Source organism: Triticum aestivum, chromosome 1D, assembly GCF_018294505.1.
Source record: "Triticum aestivum cultivar Chinese Spring chromosome 1D, IWGSC CS RefSeq v2.1, whole genome shotgun sequence".
NCBI lineage: Eukaryota > Viridiplantae > Streptophyta > Magnoliopsida > Poales > Poaceae > Triticum > Triticum aestivum.
The window spans coordinates 385,339,075-385,363,769 of NC_057796.1; the positions used below are offsets into that span (position 1 = coordinate 385,339,075).

The 24,695-nt window shown below is 47.5% G+C and overlaps 1 protein-coding gene and 1 pseudogene across 1 annotated transcript; one reads left to right on the forward strand and one right to left on the reverse strand.

The window, feature by feature from the left end:
• Positions 1-348: 348 nt before the first annotated feature.
• On the forward strand, positions 349-17,594 carry LOC123170485 (respiratory burst oxidase homolog protein B-like; annotated as a pseudogene).
• A 3,120-nt stretch (positions 17,595-20,714) lies between these two features.
• LOC123170496 (uncharacterized) lies at positions 20,715-21,988 on the reverse strand. Its single transcript, XM_044588362.1, has one exon. It carries the CDS (start codon positions 21,782-21,784, stop codon positions 21,065-21,067), a length of 720 nt encoding a protein of 239 aa, XP_044444297.1. The 5' UTR covers positions 21,785-21,988; the 3' UTR covers positions 20,715-21,064.
• Between the last annotated feature and the right edge of the window lie 2,707 nt (positions 21,989-24,695).

The following is a 24,695-nucleotide window of genomic DNA, read 5'->3' on the forward strand; positions in this document are numbered from 1 at the left end:
TTATGTTTAGATAAATATGAGTCAAGTAATTTGGAACGGAGGAAGTATGTGAACTAAAACACGGATTATGCCACTTGGATCATGTACTTTATTCAAGCCAGTCGGAACATTCCGTTGTAATCATGAAGCAACAAGCAACAGACCACAACGACGGGTCAGCATCCAGTTCCAACCAACAGTTCACACCGTGCCACTAAGCTGCACCATGGCTAGCAGGTCAAGCACCCGTTCCCTATAAATAGCCATCTCCCACCCGTCCCTTCCGGTCTCGTCACACGCATCCAAGAAATCTCCGCATCCAATCCCTCTTCCAACTACTGCTTCGGCTGCTGCTGCCGCCCGAGCGGAAACCAAACCCCCGGCGGCGAATTTCCGGCGCGCGTGCGCTGGCTGAATTCTGCCTCCGCATTAGCTGCGGTTTCTTGGAGGCCGGGTGCGTGCTTCCGTCCGCTGGCTGACTTCTTGGGGACGAGCTAGAACCGGCGGCCGGACATGCCTAGCCGGGTGGGCGCTGACGACACCGGGGGCGGCCCCGGAGTGGCGGAGATCGTGGAGGCCAGCGGCGGCGCGCACGAGAGAGCCGTGCCTCCGGGGAGTCGTTCCGCGGCGCGGAAGACCGCGCGGTTCGCCGAGCCCGTGCCTGCGCCGCGCGGGGGCGGCCCGAGCCGCCTCGACAGGTCCATGTCGTCCGCCCCCGCGCAGGCGCTCGAGGGTCTCAAGTTCATCAGCGAGACAGACGTCTCCGACGGATGGACCCGCGCCGCCGGGTTCTTCGACAGTAACTCCCAGAATGACCTCCTCCCCCGGTCCATGTTCGGCGAGTGCATCGGTACGTAAAACACGTCGCCTCGGTCCGCCTTGTCTCAGTCGAAAACACAATTCGCTCGTGCCTGATTAGTTGTGCATCACTGTGATCAAACAATAATTTTGCAGGTATGAAAGAGGTCGCGTCGCCGGCGAGCTGTTCGACACGCTGGCAAGGCGGCGGGGCATCTCCGGGGACAGCATCGACAAGGCGGAGCTGCGTGAGTTCTGGGATCAAATTTCAGACCCCAGCTTCAAGAGCCGCCTGCAGCTCTTCTTCGACATGTACGCTAATTATAAACTACGCCCCACCGCATTAGTTTTTTTTTTTTTGAATCGCCCTCCGCATTAGTTAAGAGTAAACCTGATCATTCACCGGGCCCAAAGCAAAAATCACAAGCCCCGGCCTGCCCCGGCCTGAAACACATGAACAGTTATACTTACCAATTAAATAAATAATATCCGGGGTATTAACGTAACAGCATATACCTATATTTTAAGTAAAATATACATTCATGATCATTTTGGGCTTTTGGGCTGGGCTTCAAGCAAGAAAATGGAGCCGGAGCCCGAGCCCGACCTGTATCCACATGTCTCCGGGCCGGGTTGTCTATGCACAGGTCTAGTTAAGAGAACTCTTAGTTCATCCTTCGCACTTTACTTTCAAGTTTAGGTTGCTGATATAAGTTAGTATAAAGTTGAGTCACTTATTTTGGGACGGAGGGAATACTGCTTATGAAATATGTTTTACAATGTTTAAACATTTTTTGAAATGTTATGTGCCTTTTTTTGTAACACATTTAAATGTCACAAACACAAGAATATAAGTTGGTTTCTTACGTAGAACAAGAAGGACTAACAACATGAAAAATGTTATCCCTTTTGGACATGTTGTGTTGTTGTAGCATGGTGGTAATCTTAGTTAACGTTTACCACGAGGTCACACGATCAAGCCATAGTGCTCCCTTTTTTCGGGTTACATTTCTTTTAAAATTTATTTTTCGGTCTGTATTTATATAATGAAGGAATTAACCGTGCTATCATAACAAGAATGATCATCGGTCTCACGGTCTGGTGTGGTTGTCCACCCGGCCCTACTAGGGGCAGGTTGCGGCTTTGAAACCCCACCATTCATGTTTTTCTTTTTATTTTAGGGGTTTAATACGTAAATAAAAAACCTAAGGGCTTTTCTGTAAATCTATCATGAGACAACGGCTGACAGCAAGCCCTGGCCACGCTAGCATGCCATGTAGGCCACGAATACACCCACGTATGGGAAATGTGACCGTATATGAATGCCCGTGCAAGTTTGATGGCCAGAAACATATATTTTGCAAGTTTGTGCACTATACAGATTATCGCGTGCAAGTTCTACGACTACCGGTCTATTTACCTCTTTCGGGTGCATAGTGTATATGTTATGAATTTAGATAATTTTATTTATTGTCATGCATGATATCAAGTAGTGCAGATTATTTATTACTCCCTCCTTTCCATAAAGTAGTTCACATAGTTTTTCTAAAAGTCAAACCTTACCAAGTTTGACCAAGTTTATGGAGAAAAATATTTACATCTAGAATGCCAAACACATGTCCTTAAATTCCTCATAACATGCAGTTTCATATTTTATTTTTTATTTTTTTATTTTTTTGAAACGGAGGCATAAGCTTTGGCTCATCTATTAATTAAGGAGGAGAAGAGTTTGTGTTACGAAAACACCCTTACAACCCAAATTGTAACTCTCCCAAAATGAAACTCCCTAACTTCTTTGCTCCCGCTTTGGCCCAAAGCTTGGCCTCATCTTGAATTAAGCATAAAGGATAGGTGGAGGAGCGCTTTTTTGTCGGAATATGCAGGTATTACGCTCGTTCCAAATCATCCAACACACAATTAAGCATGGTGAGGAAAGCCATAGCTTTCCGGTTAGGTATGTTATCGCCCGAAGAGTTGATCCACCAATCCTTCACGAAATCTTATAGGTGCCACAAAGAGGTGTCAATGTGTCCAAGTTGCAGCCAAGCCTTGACAAGGTTCCAAAGGCGAAGGGTGAAAGGGCATTTTTAGAAAAGATGTGGCTCGGATTCTTGTTCCCACCTACATAGAGGACATAGACCGCAATTTGGCCATCCCCGCTTGGCCAAGCGGTCGACGTCCCAAATCCTATCTTGGATTGCCAACCATGCGAAGAATTTTGCCTTGGGGGAGCCTTCCAAACCGCATGCTCCATAGGTGAGAAAGTGAAAGTGAGTCCCAAGAATTGGGCATTGTAAGCGGACGCCGCCGAGTAATGGCAACTAGCGTGTGTCCTTTCAAGAGATATCATCCTCCACGAGCTCATCCAACTGAACGCCATGTATTAGGGACCAAAGCACCACAAACTCATGTTAGTGGTTCCACGAGAAAGCGTTGTTGAGCTTGTGATAACCCACAAGTATAGGGGATTGTTTGTAGCCCTTTTTGATAAATAAGTGTGTCGAACCCAATGAGAATCTAAAGGTAGAACAAATATTCCCTCAAGTTCTATCGACCACTGATACAACTCTATGCACACTTAATGTATGCTTTACCTAGAACAAGAATAAAACTAGAAGTACTTTGTAGGTATGAAGGGATAAGTTTGCAAGATAATAAAGAATGTAAAAGTAAAAAGTATGTGCTGCTTAGATAAAGAAACAGTTAAATTAGTATAACGAGTGTGGATTAGTGTGGTAGAATTTGATGAATTGTCCCTTAGCAATTGACTACGTTACTAGACCGATAGCAAGTTTTTATGTGGGAGAGGCCACTGCTAGTATGTCGTCCCTTACATGGAATTCTATGCACTTATGATTGAAGCTATTAGCAAGCATCCGCAACTACTAACGTTCATTAAGGTAAAACTCAACCATAGCATTAAGATATATATTTGTCCCCCTTCAATCCCATATGCATCTATTTCTATGTTTAGGAAGAAGCTTCTCTCACCCTTGACCTCCAATGCATAGTCCTATCAACATACAATTAACCCCATGGCGTGATCCACACGCGCGCTCATATGATGGCCACCAAAGGACAGCAACATAACCACAAGCAAATTAAATCAATCGTAGCAATTCACCAATTACCGGTAGGACAACAAAAATCTACTCAGACATCATAGGATGGCAACATATCATTGGATAATAATATGAAGCATAAAGCACCATGTTCAAGTAGAGGGTACAGCGGGTTGCGGGAGAGTGGGTTGCTATAGATAGATGGGGGAAGGTGATGAAGATGTTAGTGAAGATGACGGAGTTGTTGGAGTAGATCGCCGTCACATGATGATTGCCCCGACGGCATTCCGGCGCCAACGGGAGAGAGGGGGAGAGAGCCCCCCTCCTTCTTCTTCTTCATTGGCATCCCCTTTAGATGGGAGGAGAGTTCCCTATCTGGTCCATGGCCTCCATGGTGGCGGAGGGGCAGGAGCCCCTCCGAGATTGGATCTCCCTCTCTGTTCTCTTCTGTTTCGCACTCCCAGATCTGGCCAAAAACCGTTTCTTAAATATCCGGAGATCCGTAACTCCGATTGCGCTGAGATTTTAACACGGTTTTTTCGGATATAAGCTTTATTGCGCCCGAATTAGAGCTCCAACCGCCTTACGAGGTGAGCACAACCCACCACCCCGCGCCTGGGCCCTGGGGCGCGCCCTGGTGTCTCGTGGGGGCTGTGAGCCTCCTTTTGCATTGATTTCACCTCCCAAAAATCACATATATTTCAAAATAATTCTCTGTAAAATTTTATTGCATTTGGACTTCGTTTGATATGGATATTCTGCGAAACAAAAAACATGCAAAAAAAAACAGGAACTGGCACTGGGCACTGGATCAATATGTTATTCCTAAAAAATAATATAAAATGTTGCCAAAAGTATGTAAAAGTTGTATAATATTTGTATGGAACAATCAAAAATTATATATATGACGGACACGTGTCAGCTTGATTTTTGAATCCAAGCATTGTCTTTGAGAGCTTCCCGAACTTTCTGTGTTTTCCTTGTCGACGCCTCGAAAATATGCGGAGCTATATCCTTTGGCTTGATCCCAAAGTCCCAAAGGGAGTCCCAAAAGGGGGTCTTGGCGACGTTCCCAACGATGATGATGGTGGATGAATAGAAGAAGTCAAGGTCTCTCTCATCACAAGGGTTGCACATGCCCACCCAAACTTTGCTCGGCTCTTTCCATTCATACCAAGGCCATCGTAATCTAAGTTCCTGCGCGAATTTGTTGATGTTGACGACTCCAAGACCCTCATAGAACAAGGGGTGGCACACGTTGTTCCACATTACTTTCATTTTGCTCCGGTTGTCTTGCCTGACCCGGACCAAAGAAAGGCCCTCTCAAGCTTGTTAGTGTTGCGAAGCGTGCTTGGCAGAACGATTAGAGGTGTAATAAAAAACACCACTTGGGAGGTAAGCACTGACTTGACAAGACTCGTGCGGCCGATGGTAGTGATGTTTTGGCCCTCCCAAGGGATGAGCTTCATGGCCACCTTGTCTTTCAAAAATTGGAAGTCCACTTTTTCAAGTTTCCAAACCGAAAACGGGAGACCCAAATATCGCATAGGGAAGGATGTCTTCGCGGCCGGCAAGCTTCAGAGAATGCGATCCATATTAATGTGGTTGCACCGGATGGGAACTACCGAGCTCTTATGGACGCTGGTGCACAAGCCCGTGACTTGGCCGAAGTATTTGAGGATGCCGGAAAGATTGCCAATGTCATTTTTGATCGGTACCATGAACACCGCCGCATCATCCGCATATAGAGAGGTCCACACCATGGCGCCCCCTTGCTCGTGGCCAATTGGAGGATCTTCTGTAGAGGGTCAATAGCAATGACAAAGAACAAGGGGGAGAGCGGATCCCCCCGGCGAAACCTTATATTTCAGTGTTGCATATATAAATAGTTTTCTCTACACATTTGGTTAAATTTTACAAAGTTTGACTTTTAGAAAGTCCATATTGCCTTTTATACGTCTAATGGGGAATGTACCGGAGATGGGCTCTTTTATTATATAGCAAGGTAAACATTAGTCCTTGATTGATGCGTCGGGTAAATCATTTATTAACAAAACCATTTTGTGTCGTGTATCTCATGTATTTTGTCGGTCAATGTCAAAGGTGAAGTACATAAATGAATGTCTTGACTAACCAACAGGGTGGACAAGAACGCTGACGGGAGGATCAGCGATGTGGAGGTCAAACAGGTGAATTCCAACTACTCTTTCACTGGTTCATTTAGGCGTCTCCATTATCCAACAACAGGAATGGAGGGGGTGTGTGTTCTCTGATTTTCAACGATGAATGATTCTCGCTCAAAAAGACTGTCACTGGACATTTGCACATCAATGAGGGCTATTCTGATCTGGTCTGCAGATCATCACATTGAGCGCGTCCGCGAACCATCTAACAATAACCGCACAACAGTCCGAGGAGTATGTCAAGCTCATCATGGAGGAGTTGGACCCCCACGGCCGTGGCTACATCGAGGTAATTAACTCTGATGCGACCAACCAGTGGCAGACCTAGAATTGTTCTATTAGGCCTTGTACAATGGAAGATGCTTAGGGTGGTGCTTAGAAAAATAAACCGGATTTTTCTAAAGTACCGGTGCCTATTTCTATAGGAGAGACGCTTAGTTAAGGGTCTACCCTGTACAAATAAGCACCGGTGCTTAAGAAATCCTGATTTATTTCTCTAAGCACCTCTCAAGCACCTCCCATTGTAGAAGGCCTTAGAGTGCTAAATACTACTACCTCTCATCTGGTTTATAGCGTTCAATTCAAAAATCTCACTAACTAAAATAGATGATGAATGGTGAAATATTTTTTGTACTTTACAAAAGTACTCAATTAATGCAATTACTCTTACCAAAAAATGTGTTTACTAATGTATTAATTGCAATGCATGCATGCGTGAATAACCAAAAAATATTTATGTGCATCGATGAGTTTCTCTTAACCCTCGCATAGAGTGATTTAACGTACCTTCAAATTTGAACATGTGATGGGGAGCAATAAAAATAAAACTTATAAAATAGAAAAATAAAAATTTTAAGATAAGCCGTATAAAATGGAAAGAAGGTAGTAGTGTAATTTGATTAAGTATCATCATAATCCTAGCAAGACTCTTCAAATAGCATTGTGTTGTTCGGAAATTAGTGTCCAGTGTATATTAGTATAAAGTAGACTGCACCCTACACTGGCACCCACTAGATTCGCCCCTGTGACCAACAATGTTACTGATGCAAAGAATTAATGGTGAGAATTAATTTGCAGCTGCACAGCTTAGAGATGCTATTACTGAAGCCGTTAAGCGAGACGATGACCAAGGGCGGTAAATTGGCGGAACCCAATTGGCACAAGCAGTTGTACCGCCGCGCCCGATACTTCCTGAAGGACAATTGGCGCCGCTGTTGGGTGATGCTCCTGTGGCTATCCATCTGCGCGGGGCTATTCGCTTGGAAGTTCATGCAGTACCGCCACCGCGCTGTGTTCAAGGTGATGGGCTATTGCGTGTGTGTGGCCAAGGGTGGCCCCGAGACACTCAAGTTCAACATGGCGCTCACTCTCCTTCCCGTGTGCCGCAACACCATCACGTGGCTTCGGAGCCGCACCACGCTCGGACGGTTTGTGCCATTTAACGACAACCTCAACTTCCACAAGATGATCGCTGTGGGGATCTCTGTCGGCGCCGGGCTTCATATCATCTCTCACCTGACGTGCGACTTCCCGAGGCTGGTGCACGCCACCGATGATGAGTATGAGCCCATGAAGCCATTCTTCGGCGACGTGAAGCCGCCCAACTATTGGTGGTTCTGGAAGGGCACAGAAGGGTGGACCGGGCTAGTGATGTTGGTGCTTATGGCCATCACCTTTACACTCGCCACGGGGCGGTTCCGCAAAAGAGAGCTCTGACGCCCCAAGACAAAGAAGTCTAAGAGCCTCGTTGAGTCCAAGAATCCAAATAGCCTTCCCGGGCTGCTCGGACGCCTCACCCGGTCCGTGAGTGCCTCGCACAACCGCCTCACTATGCTCATCAACACCTCGTTCAATCGCTTCACTGGGTACAATGCCTTCTTGTACACACACCATCTGTTCGTCATCGTCTACGCGCTGCTCATCGTCCACGGGCACTTCCTCTACCTCACCAAGAAGTGGCAAAAGAAGACGGTATACGTTAACACATCAATCTTGTGGAATGGGGAGCTCTTGTAAAATTTTCAATACATAAAATCTCCATATATCTTTAGAAAAATAGTTAATTCTTTGAATTTGTGCGAGAATTGTCCAAGCCAAAAAAATTGCTTCCACTCAAAAGGATAAATCTCTGGGTTTGGCCATGGCTGACTGACAATTGAGTATTGATTGGAACTATTTGCGGTGCGTGCAGACGTGGATGTACCTGACAGTGCCAATTGTCGTGTACGCGTGCGAACGACTGACGCGAACACTCCGATCGAGGGTGCGGTTGGTGGAGAAGATCAAGGTGGCCGTGCACCCGCACCCCGCAAGCCTGCTGTCCCTGCACATGTCCAAGCCTGAGGGGTTCAGGTTCAAGGGCGGACAATACATCTTCATCAAATGCCCAGACGTCTCAAAATTTGAGTGGTAAGCTGCAACAAACTTGCAAACATCTCCGGCTGGCCGGCTCACTTAGGGCATGTACAACGCGGCCGCTTAGCTCGGGCGCCAGGGTTGATTTCCTGGCTATTTTGCCTGGTTCCCGCCCGTGACCAGGATTTGGCCTGGCGCCGAACGCTCCAGCTCTTTTGCGTTTATTTTTTTAATCACTAAGCGTATATAGACCTCTACTAGCGTTGGACAGACGGGGACGCTACGCTTAAGATCCCATTTTCTCCTTTGCTCAAGCGCCTGAATAAGCGCCGCCCATTGAAGATGCCCTTAGGGGATGTTTGGTTTTAGGACTAACAACATCACACTTTTTTATATAATTTTATTAAACTTATATTTCATCCGTCCCAAAATTCTTGTCTTAGGTTTGTCTAGATACGGATGTATTAGTATTTGATATATCCGTATTTAGACAAACCTAAGACAAGAATTTTAGGACGGAGGGAGTATAACGTAGTTTAATAATATTAAAGTCACAAGTTCGCAGAACTAAGAGAAACTAGCTACCCTTTGTAAGTGTAGATGGCATTGGGATCTTACGGTGTGTTGGATTGCCACCAATGTCTACCCTGCCAACTTTTTGGTCATGGCCGAAGTATTGGTCTTTGTTTGGATGATTGCGAATGTTGGCCAATTTATTGGCAAGCGAAACCTCAATCAATTTTTTGGCTTGCCAACTTTTTTGCCATGGCAAATCTTTGGCACAAATCAAAGATATTGTTAGTGTGGCAAAAAGAAAAACATCTATCTATAGAGATACTAAGAGCATCTACAAGCAGAACCCTGAGTAAATATCATAAAACTACTACTTTACAGGTTAGGGTTTCAAAAAACTACCGAATTTATTTTTTCGCTAATAACTACCAAGTCAGGGGTTGGTTGTTTCAAAAAATCCCAAATCCTCTTTGTTAAAAAATTAAACATGTTTATGACAGGTCGGGCCGTCACTAAACTCACCGTTTGGTTGACCGGTTGTTTGACTGTTAACTAACTTGTGGGGGCCACATGTCAGCGCCTCATCCACAGATTTTTTACAGATTAGCCCCTATAAATATTTTTAAAAAGCAATCGGGTCCCTGGAATCATTTAAAAAAAGCAATCGGGTCCTTGGACCGTCGCCGCCGTGCCTCCAAAGGGCTGTGCCCGTGGTCGCCGCTGCACGCCACCATGGGTGGTCGCCACCGCGCCGCTGGCCATGGGGTTCCGCCTGCGGTCACCGCGCGCCATGGGGCTTCGCCCGTGGTCGTCGCCGCGCGCCATGGTGGGCTTGTGTCCAGGCCGCCGCCTCCCCTCCCAAGCCGGCGACGACCGCGTCGAGCTTGAGGAGCTCGCGGCAGGGGATAGCGGAGGCCGCAGGCGAGACACGGCGCGGCGGCAGGCGAGTCACCGCGTGGTGCCGGCGGCAGGCGAGGCATGGTGTAGATCCGGCAGGCGAGGCATGGCGGCAGGCGAGGCACGACATGGCGGCAGGCGAGGCACTGCTCGCGCGGCTCGTCGGCCGGTGCAAGCAGCTCGGGATCGAGCAGGCTGCTGCGGGCGCCTCTCCTCTGGAGACCCGATTGCTTTTTGCAAAAACCTTTAGGGACCTGATTGAAAATTCACAGGTGGGCCCCCCTTGTAAGCAAACGGTCAAAGTAAACGGTCAAACAAAAGTGTGGGCCCCAACTGTCATAATCGTGATCAACTACTAAAGACTCGGTGATTTGAGTTTTTTGAAACAGCCAACCACCCACTTGGTAGTTATCAGAGAAAAATTAAAATTTGGTAGTTTTTTGAAACCCTAGCCTTTAAAGTAGTAGTTTTATGCTATTTACTCCAGAACCCTCAAACGTCCCATTGGACAGCCCGGTCACTGTTCGGACAAGAGAGAGGCTAAAAAAACCACCCAACCGTAATTCTTACTTTGTCCGGACGTCTCCGGACAGTCCACAAATCCCCATATCCAAGTCATACATGGGAAAGATATGGGGATGTCCGGGCGTGTCCTGGAGGATGCCACGTAGGATTTGGCCCACCGCGGACCACCTTTTCTCTTTCTTTACTCTTTCTTTCTTTTCTCTCTCTTCCTCTCCATCAATCATATGCATTTGACTGAACAATATATCAGGATAATACGAGGAGTGGTTGTTTTGCAAGGAAAGTGAGAGTTCAAAACGGACGTGACTAGGCGCTGACCGGGGAAGCCAATTTAAGCAATTGTGATTGTAGATGCTCTAAGCTCTCTTGATTCGAAGTGTCATGTTGCTCCAGGGGTTGTGAGGTGCTGAGGGCCTCGCATGTGAGGATGTTTGATGTTTAATTTTATTAATCCTTCTCCTTTTAATTTTTACTTTTCCCATGTCTTAATTCATGACGCTTATTAAAATATGTGAACATCAAAACATAAACATTTTTTAAAATTCACCTTTTCAGATTCATTAATATTGATTAAATTCACGGATATTCTTGAATTTTGTGATCATTTTTTATGTTTGTGAACATTACATAAATCTAAAATTATATTTAATTTGTGAACATTTTTCAAATCCATGAATAAATTTTAAATTCATGAATGTTTTCTAAAACTCGTGATTTTTTAAAATTTACAATATTTTAAAAACCCTTGAACATCTTTTAATTCTACCTTTAAAAAAAGATAACTGGTTTTTTGAGCTAGTAGTGTGGCGAGCTAAAAAAAGCTAAACGAGCGAGAGATGCGGAGAGCCGAGCTGAACAAGCGAGACCTTCGTGCGCTCGCCCATGTGAAACAACAATTTCACGGGTTTAGCATGGAATACGAGCTCCCAAGAGGCTCAAACAACCATCACCGGCTGACCCCGAGACCGAAACATGTAAAGACACCACAACCACACACCAAACAACTTCACTCTCCTCTCGGAACAAATAATATCTCAAACAGCAACCCAATATGATATATATATAAAAACACTGTCAGAACATAATTAAGACACAAGCCAACAGAGAGAAAATCAAAGCAAAACTACTTATTGTAAGAATATTCTAGATATAAAAGAGTTAATCCCACAAATGAAGAGTGGCGCGGTGAAGCGCGCCTTAGCCTCTAGTCTGGACTAAGGTATAACTTGAATCAAACACTTACTTTTTTTCGCGAATACGCAAGGATACATTGAACCAAACACTCACTTAAGTTGATCATCTTTTTTTCTAGATCTCATATGTGACAATTTTATTCTCAAACAAAACAACCCCTCAATGAAATAGCGATTTGTCTAATGGGTGAACTGAACGCTTGTTCAGGCACCCGTTCTCCATCACATCGGCGCCGGAGGACGACTGCGTCAGCATCCACATCAAGGCGCTTGGTGACTGGACCGAAGACCTCAGGGACGCCTTCCTTAAGGTATTGTTGTGATTAGTGACATCGATCTCATCATCGTCAACCCCAAAAGCTCCAAAATCACATCTATGCCTAAACGTGTGTGTACAAATTGTAGGTTTGCCCGAACACAGAGGGGAAGAACGAGATTCGATCGCCAGGTAGAGTATGACCGTGAGGACGCCAAGTCCGACCCAAGGTATGTACGTATGAGCAAAAGTTGACTTTTTCCCGTGAAATTCGGTCCCATTTTCTCCTCTCGGGTCATGAGTTCGAAATCGATTCGATCGGACATACCTTTGTGATGCAATCTTTAGCTACCCTCACCCTTTGGATGTATAGATCTGTAGCAAGAGAAGGGCTTCAAAGCGAGCATGATCTTCTAGAATCTCCGGATCAACAAGACCTTGAAAAAAGGTCGTCGATGCTCCCATGTATCTTCCTTGGCCATCCATGCAAATTGTCGCGCAACAACCTCTCTCACTATGTTGAGAAACAACTACATCAACATTTATCTTTGGCCCTCCATCTAGGGATTTAATCCACCTTGGTTCTCTCGGCCTTTAAACAGCAAAATAAGCCATCTTCTTCTCCAGGGTAAGCTCGAGATCCTTCAAGTATCTCAGAACGAACAGCCTTGTGGACAGTGGACTCTGAAAGATTTGTTCATGCTTCACCTTCCGTCTCTCCCACCATATCACCCACAAGGTTACGAGGAGATTTGCAAAGTTTTATATGCTCCACAAGCTCCTCCTTCATAAGTGCCCACACACACTTAGACATATGGCAATCGAGTAAAGCGTGATGCCATACTGATGCATTGCATATCACACATAGATTATCCTCGGATATATTCCTCCTCTTTACAGTGTGTTTGGTTCGGGGGAATTAGAGATGGAGAATGGAAGTTAAAGGATGAGGAGATTAAAAGTCCACTGTTTGATTAAAGAAAATGGGAGTTTCAGTGGGAAGGAGAATGGGAGTTGAGGAAGCCAATTCCCACCGATTTCTTTCCATGGATACCCAGTTAATTCGTGAGCTGAGTTTTATCCCACGTCAATTCCCACCATATACCAAACAAGGAAATGAAAGTAAAAATTTACTTCTCATGCCTAATCCCTCCATAAATATCATTGTGCAAACTCCCATTCCTTTTCCGGAATGTTCACCAAACAGGCTTAGAGTTTCACCGGTAGGGATGCTTTATTTTTAACTAGATGCCATGCAAAGGATCTGACCATTGCCGGCACCTTGGCCAACCACAGTTTAGTCCAATGACTTTGGGACTTTCCTGTATCCGACTTGCTAGGCCCATCTTCCAGTATCGATGGATGATTTGTTTGATTGATTGATATGTTCTCTTTTCTCAAATGATAAGTGTCACATGTGTGGCATGAAGTAACAATGTCCTGACGTTTTTATAACTAAAATTGTCATCCAAAAACGTAAAAAAAAATCTGAAACTTACCATCCAAACAGAAAGTTGACATGCTTCACAACTAAAGTTGCCATCCTTAAAAACTAAATTTGCCATCAAAAAACATCAGGACGGAATAGCTTCGTGACACATGTGTGGCACTTATTACGGTCCTTCTTTTTATGGATTGATTGATATATGGAAAATATTAAGGTGTAACTGTCCGATGGGTGGGCTGGACTACTATAGTGGTGATGGCATGTTCCGTGGCATCTCCCGGTTGTTGCTTTTTAGGGGCCAAGCTTAGGCTACAGTTTTAGGTCCAAACGCCAAGCCCGAAAGTACGAAATAGCTCGAAACTAGGGTTTTAGTGAAAATAGCAGGCTAAATAGTTAAATTGATATTTTTATACATGAAACTGTCATTGCTTATTTATTTTGGGCTGAGTTTGGACTTTGGATTCCAAGGACGAGTTTTTAAAAGCTCGGTCAGAGGATTCCCGGGTCTTGTCAGGAGGGTGAACGGCCATATATAAGATACAATAAGAATAAAAAAAATCAGAAAATTTTCAATCTATTCATCTTTAATCATAGTAGTACAACAAACTCTAGAAATAATAAAAATTACATCCAGATCCGTAGACCACCTAGCGACGACTACAAACACTGAAGCGAGCCGAAGGCGCGCCGCTGTCATCGCCCCTCCCTCACCGGAGCCGGACAAACCTTGTTGTAGTAGACAGTCGAAAAGTCGTCGTGCTAAGGTCCCATAGAACCAACGCACCAGAACAACAACTGCCGCGGATGAAGAGTGTAAATCAAAAGGATCCAACCTGAAGACACACGAACGAAGACGAACGACGAACAGATCCAAGCAAATCCATCAAAGACAGATCCGCCGGAGATACACCTCCACACGCCCACCGATGTTGCTACACGCATCACCGGAACCGGGACTAGACGGGGAGACCTTTATTCCATCTTTAGGAAGCCGCCGTCGTCTCGCCTTCCTGAGCAAGACACAAACCCTAATAAAGCTCGAAAAAAGATATGAAAAGGGAGCCCTCCCACCGGCAAGGGCCAAGATCTACTCCGCCTCCATGGCCCTAAGGCAGACGGGACGGACCGGCGCCGGCGCCAGTGGGAGGCAAAGAACCCTAGGTTTGGGGAGGTGGCGGCTGGCTACGTTGGAGGCGGGGGTGGCAGATGTTTATGTGTACAATAAGAATAATTCTATGGACCGGAAAGAATATTTTCCCTTCCTACTGCAACTATCTCTACTCCTAATGGAGCAGTTGGTAGTCTCGCTTTCAGGTTTTTTTCGTCCCACCTCTCATGGTTTTTTGGTACCTCCTCCCACCTTCGCTGGGTTTTTTCGTCCCTTCCCTCACTTCATTGGTTTATTTTCGCGTCACCCTTTCACACAACAAAAGAAATCTGAACAGATCAGAAGTTTTCATACTGGCGCAAGTTATTTAGTAATGTAGAATCAATCACGAACAATCTCTAAAGATCGAAATTAATTAACCTTATCTTAAATCACTCAATCACATTAATTAGAAAATAAATAATTGATTTTCAGAAAAATCGCTCAATCATATTAACCTTACCTTAACTCACGGATGGTAATCAATCTCCAAACAAAGGAAACAATACATCGAGGGAGCAGTAAATAAACTCCCTTTCTTATGACATGTATATGATCTTCCCTTCCCTCTCCTTTGTCGAGCGTTCTTGATTCTCGAGGCCGATGCTTGGGCTGCGTCACTGGGTCGCGACGGTGCCGGAGGACGAGGACGGCGAGGCCGGGTGCCGCGGCACCGCATTGGCCGCGGTCGGTGAAGGGGGCGAAGAAGGGCGGCTTCCCTGGCCGTGGCCGTGGCCGTGGCCCTGGGAGTTGGTGCGGTGGAAGCGACACTTGAAGGACCCGGCGTGGGTGGCCGGCGCGCAGACGCACTTGGAAGCGGGCCTGTGGCCCGTGCCGGAGGGCGCCGACGCCGACCCGGGCCACCTCCTCCGCGTATTCTTGGAGCTGTGGCTGGCCGATTTACATGAAATTAATTTTCTCAGTTGTGGTGGCAAATATAATACACATAATCCATATTATTATGCACTAGCGCGTGCGTGTGTGAAATAGATGGATTATGGTCCCGTATCTAATAAGATGGATATGTGTGTGTGTGTGTTAGAGAGAGAGAGGGAGAGGGGGAGAGAGAATGAGGAAGAGGGAGGGAGAGAGAGTGTGTGTGAGGATTTGATGGTGAAAAAGGTCGCCAATGTCACTTGATATGTATGAAAATATTAATATTGAACTCTTAAAGTTAATGTGGCCCCGTTGCAACGTACGGGCGTTCTTCTAATGCGTTAATAAAATCCATCTGCTACCCATATGTTTTCCTCACGCAATTGCTGTCTTTGGTCATGTGAATCTATCTTGAAAAGTAAAATACCATCTTAATCACTGGAAGTAAATTGTGATAAGCAAAATGTGCTCGTGCTGCAGATTCCCCAAGATACTGATCGATGGGCCGTATGGTGCACCCGCGGAGGATTACAAGCGGTACGAGGTTGTGCTTCTGGTGGGACTCGGCATCGGCGCTACGCCCATGATCTCGATCATCAAGGACATCATCAACAACACGAAGCGGCTCCCCGGGGACATCGAGTCTGGCAACCCCGGCGACGCAAGCGCGTCGACGTCGTTCAAGACTTGCCGCGCCTACTTCTACTGGACCACCCGGGAGCAGGGCTCCTTCGAGTGGTTCCGTGGGATCATGGACGAGGTGGCCGAGACGGACAGGGATGGCATCATCAAGCTCCACACCCACTGCACCAGCGTCCACAAGGAGGGCGACGCCCGGTCGGCGCCCCTCACCATTCTCCAGTCCCTGTACTATGCCAAGCACGGCATCGACATCATCTCCGGCAGTCGAGTCAAGACCACCTTCGGGCGAGCGGACTGGCGTGAAGCCTACGAGCGCATCGCTCAGGAGAACCAAGGAAAACGCGTCGGTCAGTACCGTACAGAAACTAACTACGTACTACTCCTTCTGTTTTGCAATACGAAACTACTGCACGTACGATTATGGGTTTGTCCGATTAACATCTAACGGTTGCAGACAAGTGGGGCCATGCTCACGAATACGATGCTGGCCTACTGACATGCAGGGTCATCCAGGGAAATTGCTCAAATACACAACATTTGGGGCTTAGTAAAGAAGTACTCCCCCGTAATTAATATAAGATCTTTTAGATCACGTAAGTGGTGATCTAAATGGTCGTATATTACTTTACAGAGGAATACATATAAAATCAGTCACGGCAATTTCTAGCACCACACACTTTCTGTGGGTAGCACAATTAGCATGCTCGAGAAGCTGCATCTTGGAGTTACAACCACAGTCTGGATAGAAATGATCAATACACGCATACTTAGTTGAGCTCGGGTATATGCACATAGAGAAAATTACACAAATATACAACATTTGAGGTTGAGGTAACAAAAAACTACAACTCTGGGGTATTTTAACAAAAACCACAACTCTAGGACTAATGAGAAATATAACAGATGGGCCCTTTCAAAGTTAAAAAATCAAAAATTTCAAAAAAGAACTGAAAAAAACGTAGTAATTCAGTCCATCTTTGTTGATCAATCTGGGAAATTTTCAGCCTATTTTACTTAGCCATTTTAAGTTTGGACAGTTTTTGTAAGTTAACTCATTCACGTTCATACAAAAATTGTCCAAACTTTAATAAGGCAAAGTAAAATAGGCTGAAATTTTCCCAGATTGATCAACAAAGATGGACTGTACTACAATTTTTCTTGTTTTTTTTTACTTTTTTGGATTTTTTTGTAAATTTTGATTTTTCTTAAAGGAACTTTAAGTATTATAATTTTTCTAGATCAAGCCGAACTGTCTCGCTAGTCACACATGAGACCCGCACGTCATATTTCTCATTAAGTGACTAATCAAAGCAATCTGTGTTTTTTGTTACTGGTTAGTCCTAGAGTTGTGGTTTTTATTAAAATCCCTTAGAGTTGTAGTTTTTTGTTACCTCGGCCCTGAATATTGTGTATTTGTGAAATTTCCTCATGCACATATATACTATTCGTGGATAATCTCTCTTACCTAACTATGACATACCAATCAAGGCATAAGCTTCTCATCTCAATCCACTGCTAAGAACAACATGATCAATCAACCAACAACACTTTTGTGCATAGATAGCATTGCTTTTCTGAATTGACACTAACTCTGTGTTTCTTGGATATCGCAGGAGTGTTCTACTGCGGCATGCCGACACTGACAAATGAATTGCGCTATCTTGCAAAGGATCTCTCGAGAAAAACAAGCACACAATTTGTTCCACAAGGAAAACTTCTAGCTTTGCCAGCCATCCACCCACAAGGAGTTTCTCTTTTTGCGGAAACCATGTTAATTTAGTACATACCACATTCGCAAAAGAAGAAATTTACTACATACCAAGTACTAAATTATCATGATATATTATCTTCTCAGATACGGAGTAACATGTACGGACACTTGTTCATTGTCATGTAACTATATATGGTGTCTATATTATTATTTTTTTGAAAACGGATATGGTGTCTATATTGACTACTCTATTTATCATGCGTTATTATATAATACTTTACTTATGGTACCATGCTATGAGTGTTGGTATTTGACCTTTCCTTAGCCAGTCAGACCTTCCTCTGTCATGGGAAGAATTTCTCTTCATTTAGTTTAAATGTAAGTGGTAGGATATGGATACTTCATGCTATCAGACCCTATGTATTCAAAAACCTGTATAAAGTACCTGTGTCTTGCTGCTTTTGGTTAAGTACTTGGAAATTCTGTCGACTTTCTTGGTTTAAGAAAGGATGCTAGACAAAAAAGGTTTTATGATGTCACCTCTATTGCGCTGAGTTTGGTTTCATGGTTAGAATAGATCGACTGAACCCTTTGGAAAATATGATTGGTGTCGGTTGACAATATTTCCGTTGTGTTGGAGGGAGGTTTGGTGCCTGGGCTCACATGCACCTGATATGAGCAGTAAATTCAAAATAATTCAAGAAAACTTATTTCCTTTGGCATTGAAGATGCTCGAGTGTGCTAGAAGCATGCAAATGTTTTGGGACAAATGATATTTGAGTAGCTCTAGACAAAAAAATAAGGCCCCTTAGATATCAACGAAAATATAGGCATTTTGAAGGCTTGTTTTTTTTGTCTATTCTTTCAAATTTATTGTTCATGCAGGAGTAGATGAGCCTGAGCTCATCTGTGGATTACAACTTTTTTTCACGAATACGCAAAGCTTGTGTATGTTTCATTGATAGAAGAAGTTGAAATGAGAATACAATGGGGGGACATCACAATGCACAACCAAAGATCGCGTAAACATGGTGCCGAAGCAGAGTGACATGGGATGCTCAGCCTAGACTGAAGCTACAACACAGCATTAAACTACCCAGCCCAACAGAAACAACCCTAACCAAGACAATGCCCCAACACTCGGAATCGAGCAGCAGACACGGCACGAGCAGCAAGACGATGCCATCATGAAGGGGAACGACGCCGAGGCGCCGCCGTCATCCGATTCGAGGAACTGGATCTGGGGTTTCCCCCAGCGCTCGAAGAGGGGCTCGGAGAATAGGCCGTAGCAGCGCTTTCAAGAAGGGTACGACATCCGCAGGTGTCGCCGCTGCCAGCATCAAGCAGGGATTTCGCCCCGGCCAATGTCCGAACAATCCCAAAGCCGTCGGAACTAGATTCAAGGATGGGTAAGCTTGGGGCGCCATCGCCGGATGGGGAGCTATGCCACGGAAGCACGAGCATTGGACCTGGCGGGGGAGGGGCAAGGCAGGGGTGGCGGTAGAGGTTGGAGAGGCGACGACAAGACGTAGAGGAACCAACACACGGGATGCAATGGAATCTGGCAAGTCGACGAGCCAGGATCCGGAGAACGCAGACCTGGATCGACGAAGCCGGAGCCGCCAAAACACCGGTGAACCCATGAAGCGGGAAAGAGCGCAGCTTCAGGAGCACCGGGCCAAAGCCGCTACGGGAGGACGCCGGCAAGCTGGACCCTGGAAAACACAGGTTCCAAAGCCAGTCGGGGGATCGTAACAGCAAAGGCGAGATCCACCATGTGCAGGCCGCCGCGTCGAAGGTGCATATGGCTCCTAGGTGCATATGCACCCATTGTCTAAATACACATTTTGAAAAGTTGAAAAATTCCGAACAAAAAACCCGCGTGTATATCCGGACATTCTATGTGCGTGCACAAAGTTTTCGGTGAAAAACGAGGTTTTTTGTGGCTTCCGTAAAAAAGACAATTTCTGATGCTTCATTATAACTATTGACGAGGCATTTCTTTATCTTTTTTACACAAGCCACAAAAAACGTTGTTTTTCACCGAAACTTTGTGCACACACATAGAATGTCCGGATATACCCGCAGGATTTTTGTTCCGAATTTTTCAACTTTTCAAAATATGTATTTAGACAATGGGTGCATATGCACCTAGGAGCCAAAACACCGCGTCCGAGGACGAAGAAGAGGGCGCCCCACACACCGCCACGCACGGCCAGCGCGTCACACCCGCAGAATCCCTCCGCAACGGCCCCCATGGCCAGATCCGCCGAGCTCGTGCTTGTAGCTAGGGAGAGGATGCAGCTGGGGACTTGAGAGCCGGCTGGAGAGGGGTGGCGCCGCCGCACGCAGAGGAGCTCCGCCGCGGAACCACCCCGCGCCGACGAGAGGCCTGGCCCCACCTGAAGACGCCGCAGGATGCAGGAACGCCCCGCTGCCACCCTCCTTGGGCACGCCCGGACTTCTCCGGCGTCCCCTCCGGCGGTGGCGACGCGAAGGAGGCAGATCTGGGGTGCTGCCGGCGGCGCTACTAGGGTTCCCCCCGAGTCGCCAGGAAGGCGACGCGGGGAGTGTGGGGGGGGGGGGGGGGGGGGGGGTGAGGGGGGCTGATCCCTGGATTACGCCTTGTGTTGGTTGTCCCTAGTTTTATCATATCTTTTTAACTACTCCCTTCTTCTCATAATATAAGATCGTTTTGCAAGCTGGGGACAAAGGGGACATTGCCATCTTAACGGTTTTCTTGGAAGAAAGATGCTCTTCCGCTATGAATTTCCAGATTCTACTACGTGGAGAAGTTCACGTCGTCACGTGTGCCAGAGCTTCGACCAGCCATGGAATCAGTCGGCTGCTTTGCTTCTTTACAGGCCTACTAGGTGTAGGGATTCAAACAATCACGATGCTGCCAAGAGGACAACGAATGCTCCGCGTATGGAGCTTGTCAGTCTTACAAAGAAGTAGTTTGGGAGAAACATGGTACTGTAATTAGCTGCGGATGTTACATGATTTTTCTTTTTACGAAAAGCAACCACGGTACATAGTCAATATCGAAATACCAAAACATCCTATATTTTGGAACGGAGTGAATATTATTTATTTATCTTCATTCTTGCAAAGAAGTCATTTGGGACAAACATGGTAGTTAGCGGCGGACGTTACATGTTGGAGTGGAGAATGGACGGAGGAGATCGCTTGATGCTCGTTGTCGGCACCGGATCCGCCTCGCGCTCCTCGGACGACGTGCTCTTGCGACCCACTCACGTATGCGTGCATGATTAAAAGCAGCGTACATGTCCGGATTCTATGACATGAGACTGACTAGATTCTAGACGTGCCAAATGGCAATAGCCATGGAACATGAAAAGCACGTAATAACTACGTAAAAGTACCTTGTTTATTTATCGCCACATGGACTTTCTTCCACGATGAATGGTAATAAGATCGATCCAGACAGACACGAACTCAGAATCACCAGCCCGGCGGCTACACGAGGAGGTTGAGCAGAGGAGGGTCGGACGATCCGGCGGAACAGTCTCCTCGGTCGTCGCCGCCACGATGATCCTCCAGCGGCGGCGGGCAGTTCAAGTCCAGCGCCTCCTCCTCCTGCTGGTGGTGCTCATCCTGCACGCGCGGCGCCTGTGCCTCGGCCTGCTCGTGCCAGCGCATGTGCCCGCCTGGCGCCTCCTCCTCCTCCGCACGCGCCTGAGGCGGCTGTGCGCCGGCCTGCTTGTGCCCGCCCAGCGCCACCTCCTCCTCCACAGGCACCTGCGTGCCGGCCTCCTTGTGCCGGCGCATGTGCACTGCGCCCAGCGCCTCCTCCACGTGCGCCTGTGGCTCAACCTGCTTGTGGCGGCGCATGTGGCCGCCGAGCGCCTGGCCCATGGAGAACTCGAGCCCGCAGACGGCGCACTCGTGGTGCGGCCGAGGCTTGCGAGTAACCGGCCGCTGCTGGCGCGCCTGCAGCCGGGTGTGGCCCGTCCGGTGCCCGCCCAGCGCCTGGAACGTCGGGAACCGCCGGCTGCACGTCCGGCACACGAACGCGCCCCCGTCACCCTCGCCGCCGCCCCCGGCCGGCCGCCTGCGGGAGCCGGTCGCCGCCCGATCGTCCGCGCCGGGCGTGGCGGGCGGCGTGAGCTGCTGCGCGTCGGCGTGCGCGCTCTCGGCCCCGGCGGCGGCGCCCACGTCCCACCGCGGCAGCTTCATGGTGTCCCGCGGGAAACGTTCCTCCCGGGCGATCTTTTTAACGTCGCGGCTGGCTTCTCCTCTCTCTCTCTCTCGGTGGGTACGTGCGTGCGTGACCGGCCCGCACCAGCACACACGCGCTGCTCTCCGATTAGCTAGGAAGCAGCACGTAGTAGTAGTAGTACTGTGGTAAGCTAAGTAGCGGACGAAAAGCGATCCGGGCGGGCGAAGTCGGCTGGGGAGATATGCGTCCGATCCGACCGGACGACTGGGCGCCGCGCATGTAAGGGATGGGATCTTTCGTGGCGGGCGGGGGCGATCGGCGTCGTCGGTTCGATCCCGGGGGTGGTGGAGACTGTGGCCCGGGCGAGCGATCGACAAGGCGTCGCTGTCGGGCAACAGCGCGCCTGCTCGCGTGTCGAACGGCCCTTCGTCGCCGCAGGCCCGCGCACGTATGTAGGCGGGTGGTTTGGTGACGACGCCAGATATTAGCAAGCGTGTGCTGGGAGTGACTTTTCTTCGTTGCTTTCCCATGGGTTCGTTCACTTCGTTGAGATAGAGGAGCTAGCGTGGCATGGTCGTTAGGCCAACTTCAACGCATGACCCCAAATCGTCCGATCGCGTTCGTTTGAAGGTAAACATACACAAATCGCGGCCAACACGCAGAAGCAAACGGATAAATGTTCGTTTTCGGTCCGCTTTCGACCCATTTTCGGCCCAAGTTTGGGCCGCGTTTACGGCCAAACGGATAGCGCGCGGACGGGCGGGACGCGCGCCCTTGTCCTCCCCTGGCCCGCCCGTCAGAGACACAACCCCATTTCTTCCTCCCTTTTCGTCGCTCCACACTCGGCCCCTCGCCATCGCCGCCGCCATGCCCGTCATCCACCTTGCTTTGCCCGTCGGTGGAGCAGCCCCTTTTCTTCCTCCCTAGTCGTCGCTCCGCCCTCCGCCCGCGAACGTCCACCTTGGTGCGAACCAACGGCCTCGACGTGCCCTTTCCAGTCGCGTCTCCACCACGCCCGCAAGGTGTTCGACGCTTTGCTCGCAAGGTACCATGGATAGCGGAGATGAGTACTTCTTTCACAACTTCATTTGTTCATCGGATGATTCATCCTCGGACGATGAGGACATAGTGGTGGCAGCATTGGTCGTTCATGACCACATCAGTAGGATGCGGCCTCGGTTCAGGGGATCAATCCCCGGCCATGCTCCGGCCTTGGACTGCAATAGGGAGAAAGGGCACCACCTCCTCTATTCCGCTTACTTTGAGAGAACCGCACTCTACAAACCACATCAAATTCGTCGCCGCTTTCGAATGAGGAGGCATGTCTTCAATCGTATTTGGGAAGGAGTGGTTGCATATGACCCATACTTTGAATGCAAAGAGGACACCCTTGGCAAACTCGGCTTCTCTTCTTACCAGAAATGCATTGCGGCTATTCGCATGCTTGCATATGGAATTCCCGGTGATCTTGTACATGTGTATGTGCGTATGAGTGAGTCCACATGTCTCCTCTCAATGTATAGTTTCTGCAAGGCCGTGGTGGCAGTGTTCGGTCCTGAATACCTAAGAGAACCAAATGCCGCTGATACAGAGAGGTTGTTAACGATAATGCCGAGAGGGGCTTTCCGGGCATGCTTGGTAGTATCGATTGTATGCATTGGAAGTGGAAGAACTATACATTTGCTTGGCAGGGGCAGTACAAGGGACATGTGAAAGGTGCCACTGTCATACTTGAAGCTGTGGCTTCACAAGATCTGTGGATACGACATTCTTTCTTCGGCATGGCTGGTTCTCACAATGATATTAGCGTTCTTCAGCAGTCTCCAGTGTTTGCAAGGCTTCCAGAAGGTCACTGCCCGGAGGTCAACTTTGAGATCAATGGTCACCACTACAAGAAGGGATATTATCTAACTGATGGTATCTATCCCTAGTGGTCCACTCTTGTGAAGACCATACCCCATCCGCAAGGAGAGAAGAGATAGAGGTTTGCCTAAATGCAGGAGAGTGCTAGGAAAGATGTGGAGCGTGCATTTGGTGTGCTTTAGTATCGATGGGGTATTGTTTGAAACCATGCATTGACATGGAGCACTCAGAAGCTTTGGGAGGTGATGACTGCTTGTGTGACCATGCATGACATGATCATTGAGGATGAGTGTGATGGCAGTATCTACGACCAATGGTTTGATTTCCAGGGTGAGAATGTTGAGCTTGAGCACCCACCTCCTTCAACCTTTGAATAGTTTTTCCAATTTTATCGTGAGTTGCGTGATCGAAACACTCATACGCAGATGCAAGATGACTTGGTTGAGCACATGTGGGATCACATTGGCAATCGGTAGATTTATCGGTTTAATCACTTTTCCTGTGCACAAACTTTGAGTGGTTTTGTAAGACTATTTGATATTTTTAAAATTTTAATTGGATTGTAATAAAAGACTATTTCGAACATGTTGTTATGTTTGATTTAAACTATTTTTGCTATGCTTCATTTTGTTGTACTTGGCCTCCGGCGAACGAGATGGGGCGGAAGATGCGTCCGCGTGTTGGGCGCCCGGCCGATGCAAACCCAAATTCAGGCGGACACGGCCCCATTGTCAACCCCAAACGGACAAAATCCAGACAAAACAGACGTCCGTTTAGGGTCGTGTGTTGGAGTTGCCCTTAGAGCAACTCCAACGCGCCGACCAAAACAGACACGTGTTTTATCCGCATTTTGTTCATTTGGATCGGCTACCCACTCGTCATCTGCCTGTGTCGGACCGTGTGTTTTATCCGACCCAATTCTCGTCCACGCAGAAAAAATTAAACTTAAAAAAGGCCCGTGAAAAAGTGTTGCCATGCCATCTTGGTATTGCGTGAAGGGGCCGGTCGTGCCTCCATGAACTTGAGCAAAGGTGTCAGCTGTGCCCTCGTGGCCGGCCATGAATG

What these genes read in the sequence shown, in the direction of transcription:
- LOC123170496 (XM_044588362.1), bottom strand. Translation starts at nt 21,784, where the DNA reads ATGAAGCTGCCGCGGTGGGACGTGGGCGCCGCCGCCGGGGCCGAGAGC.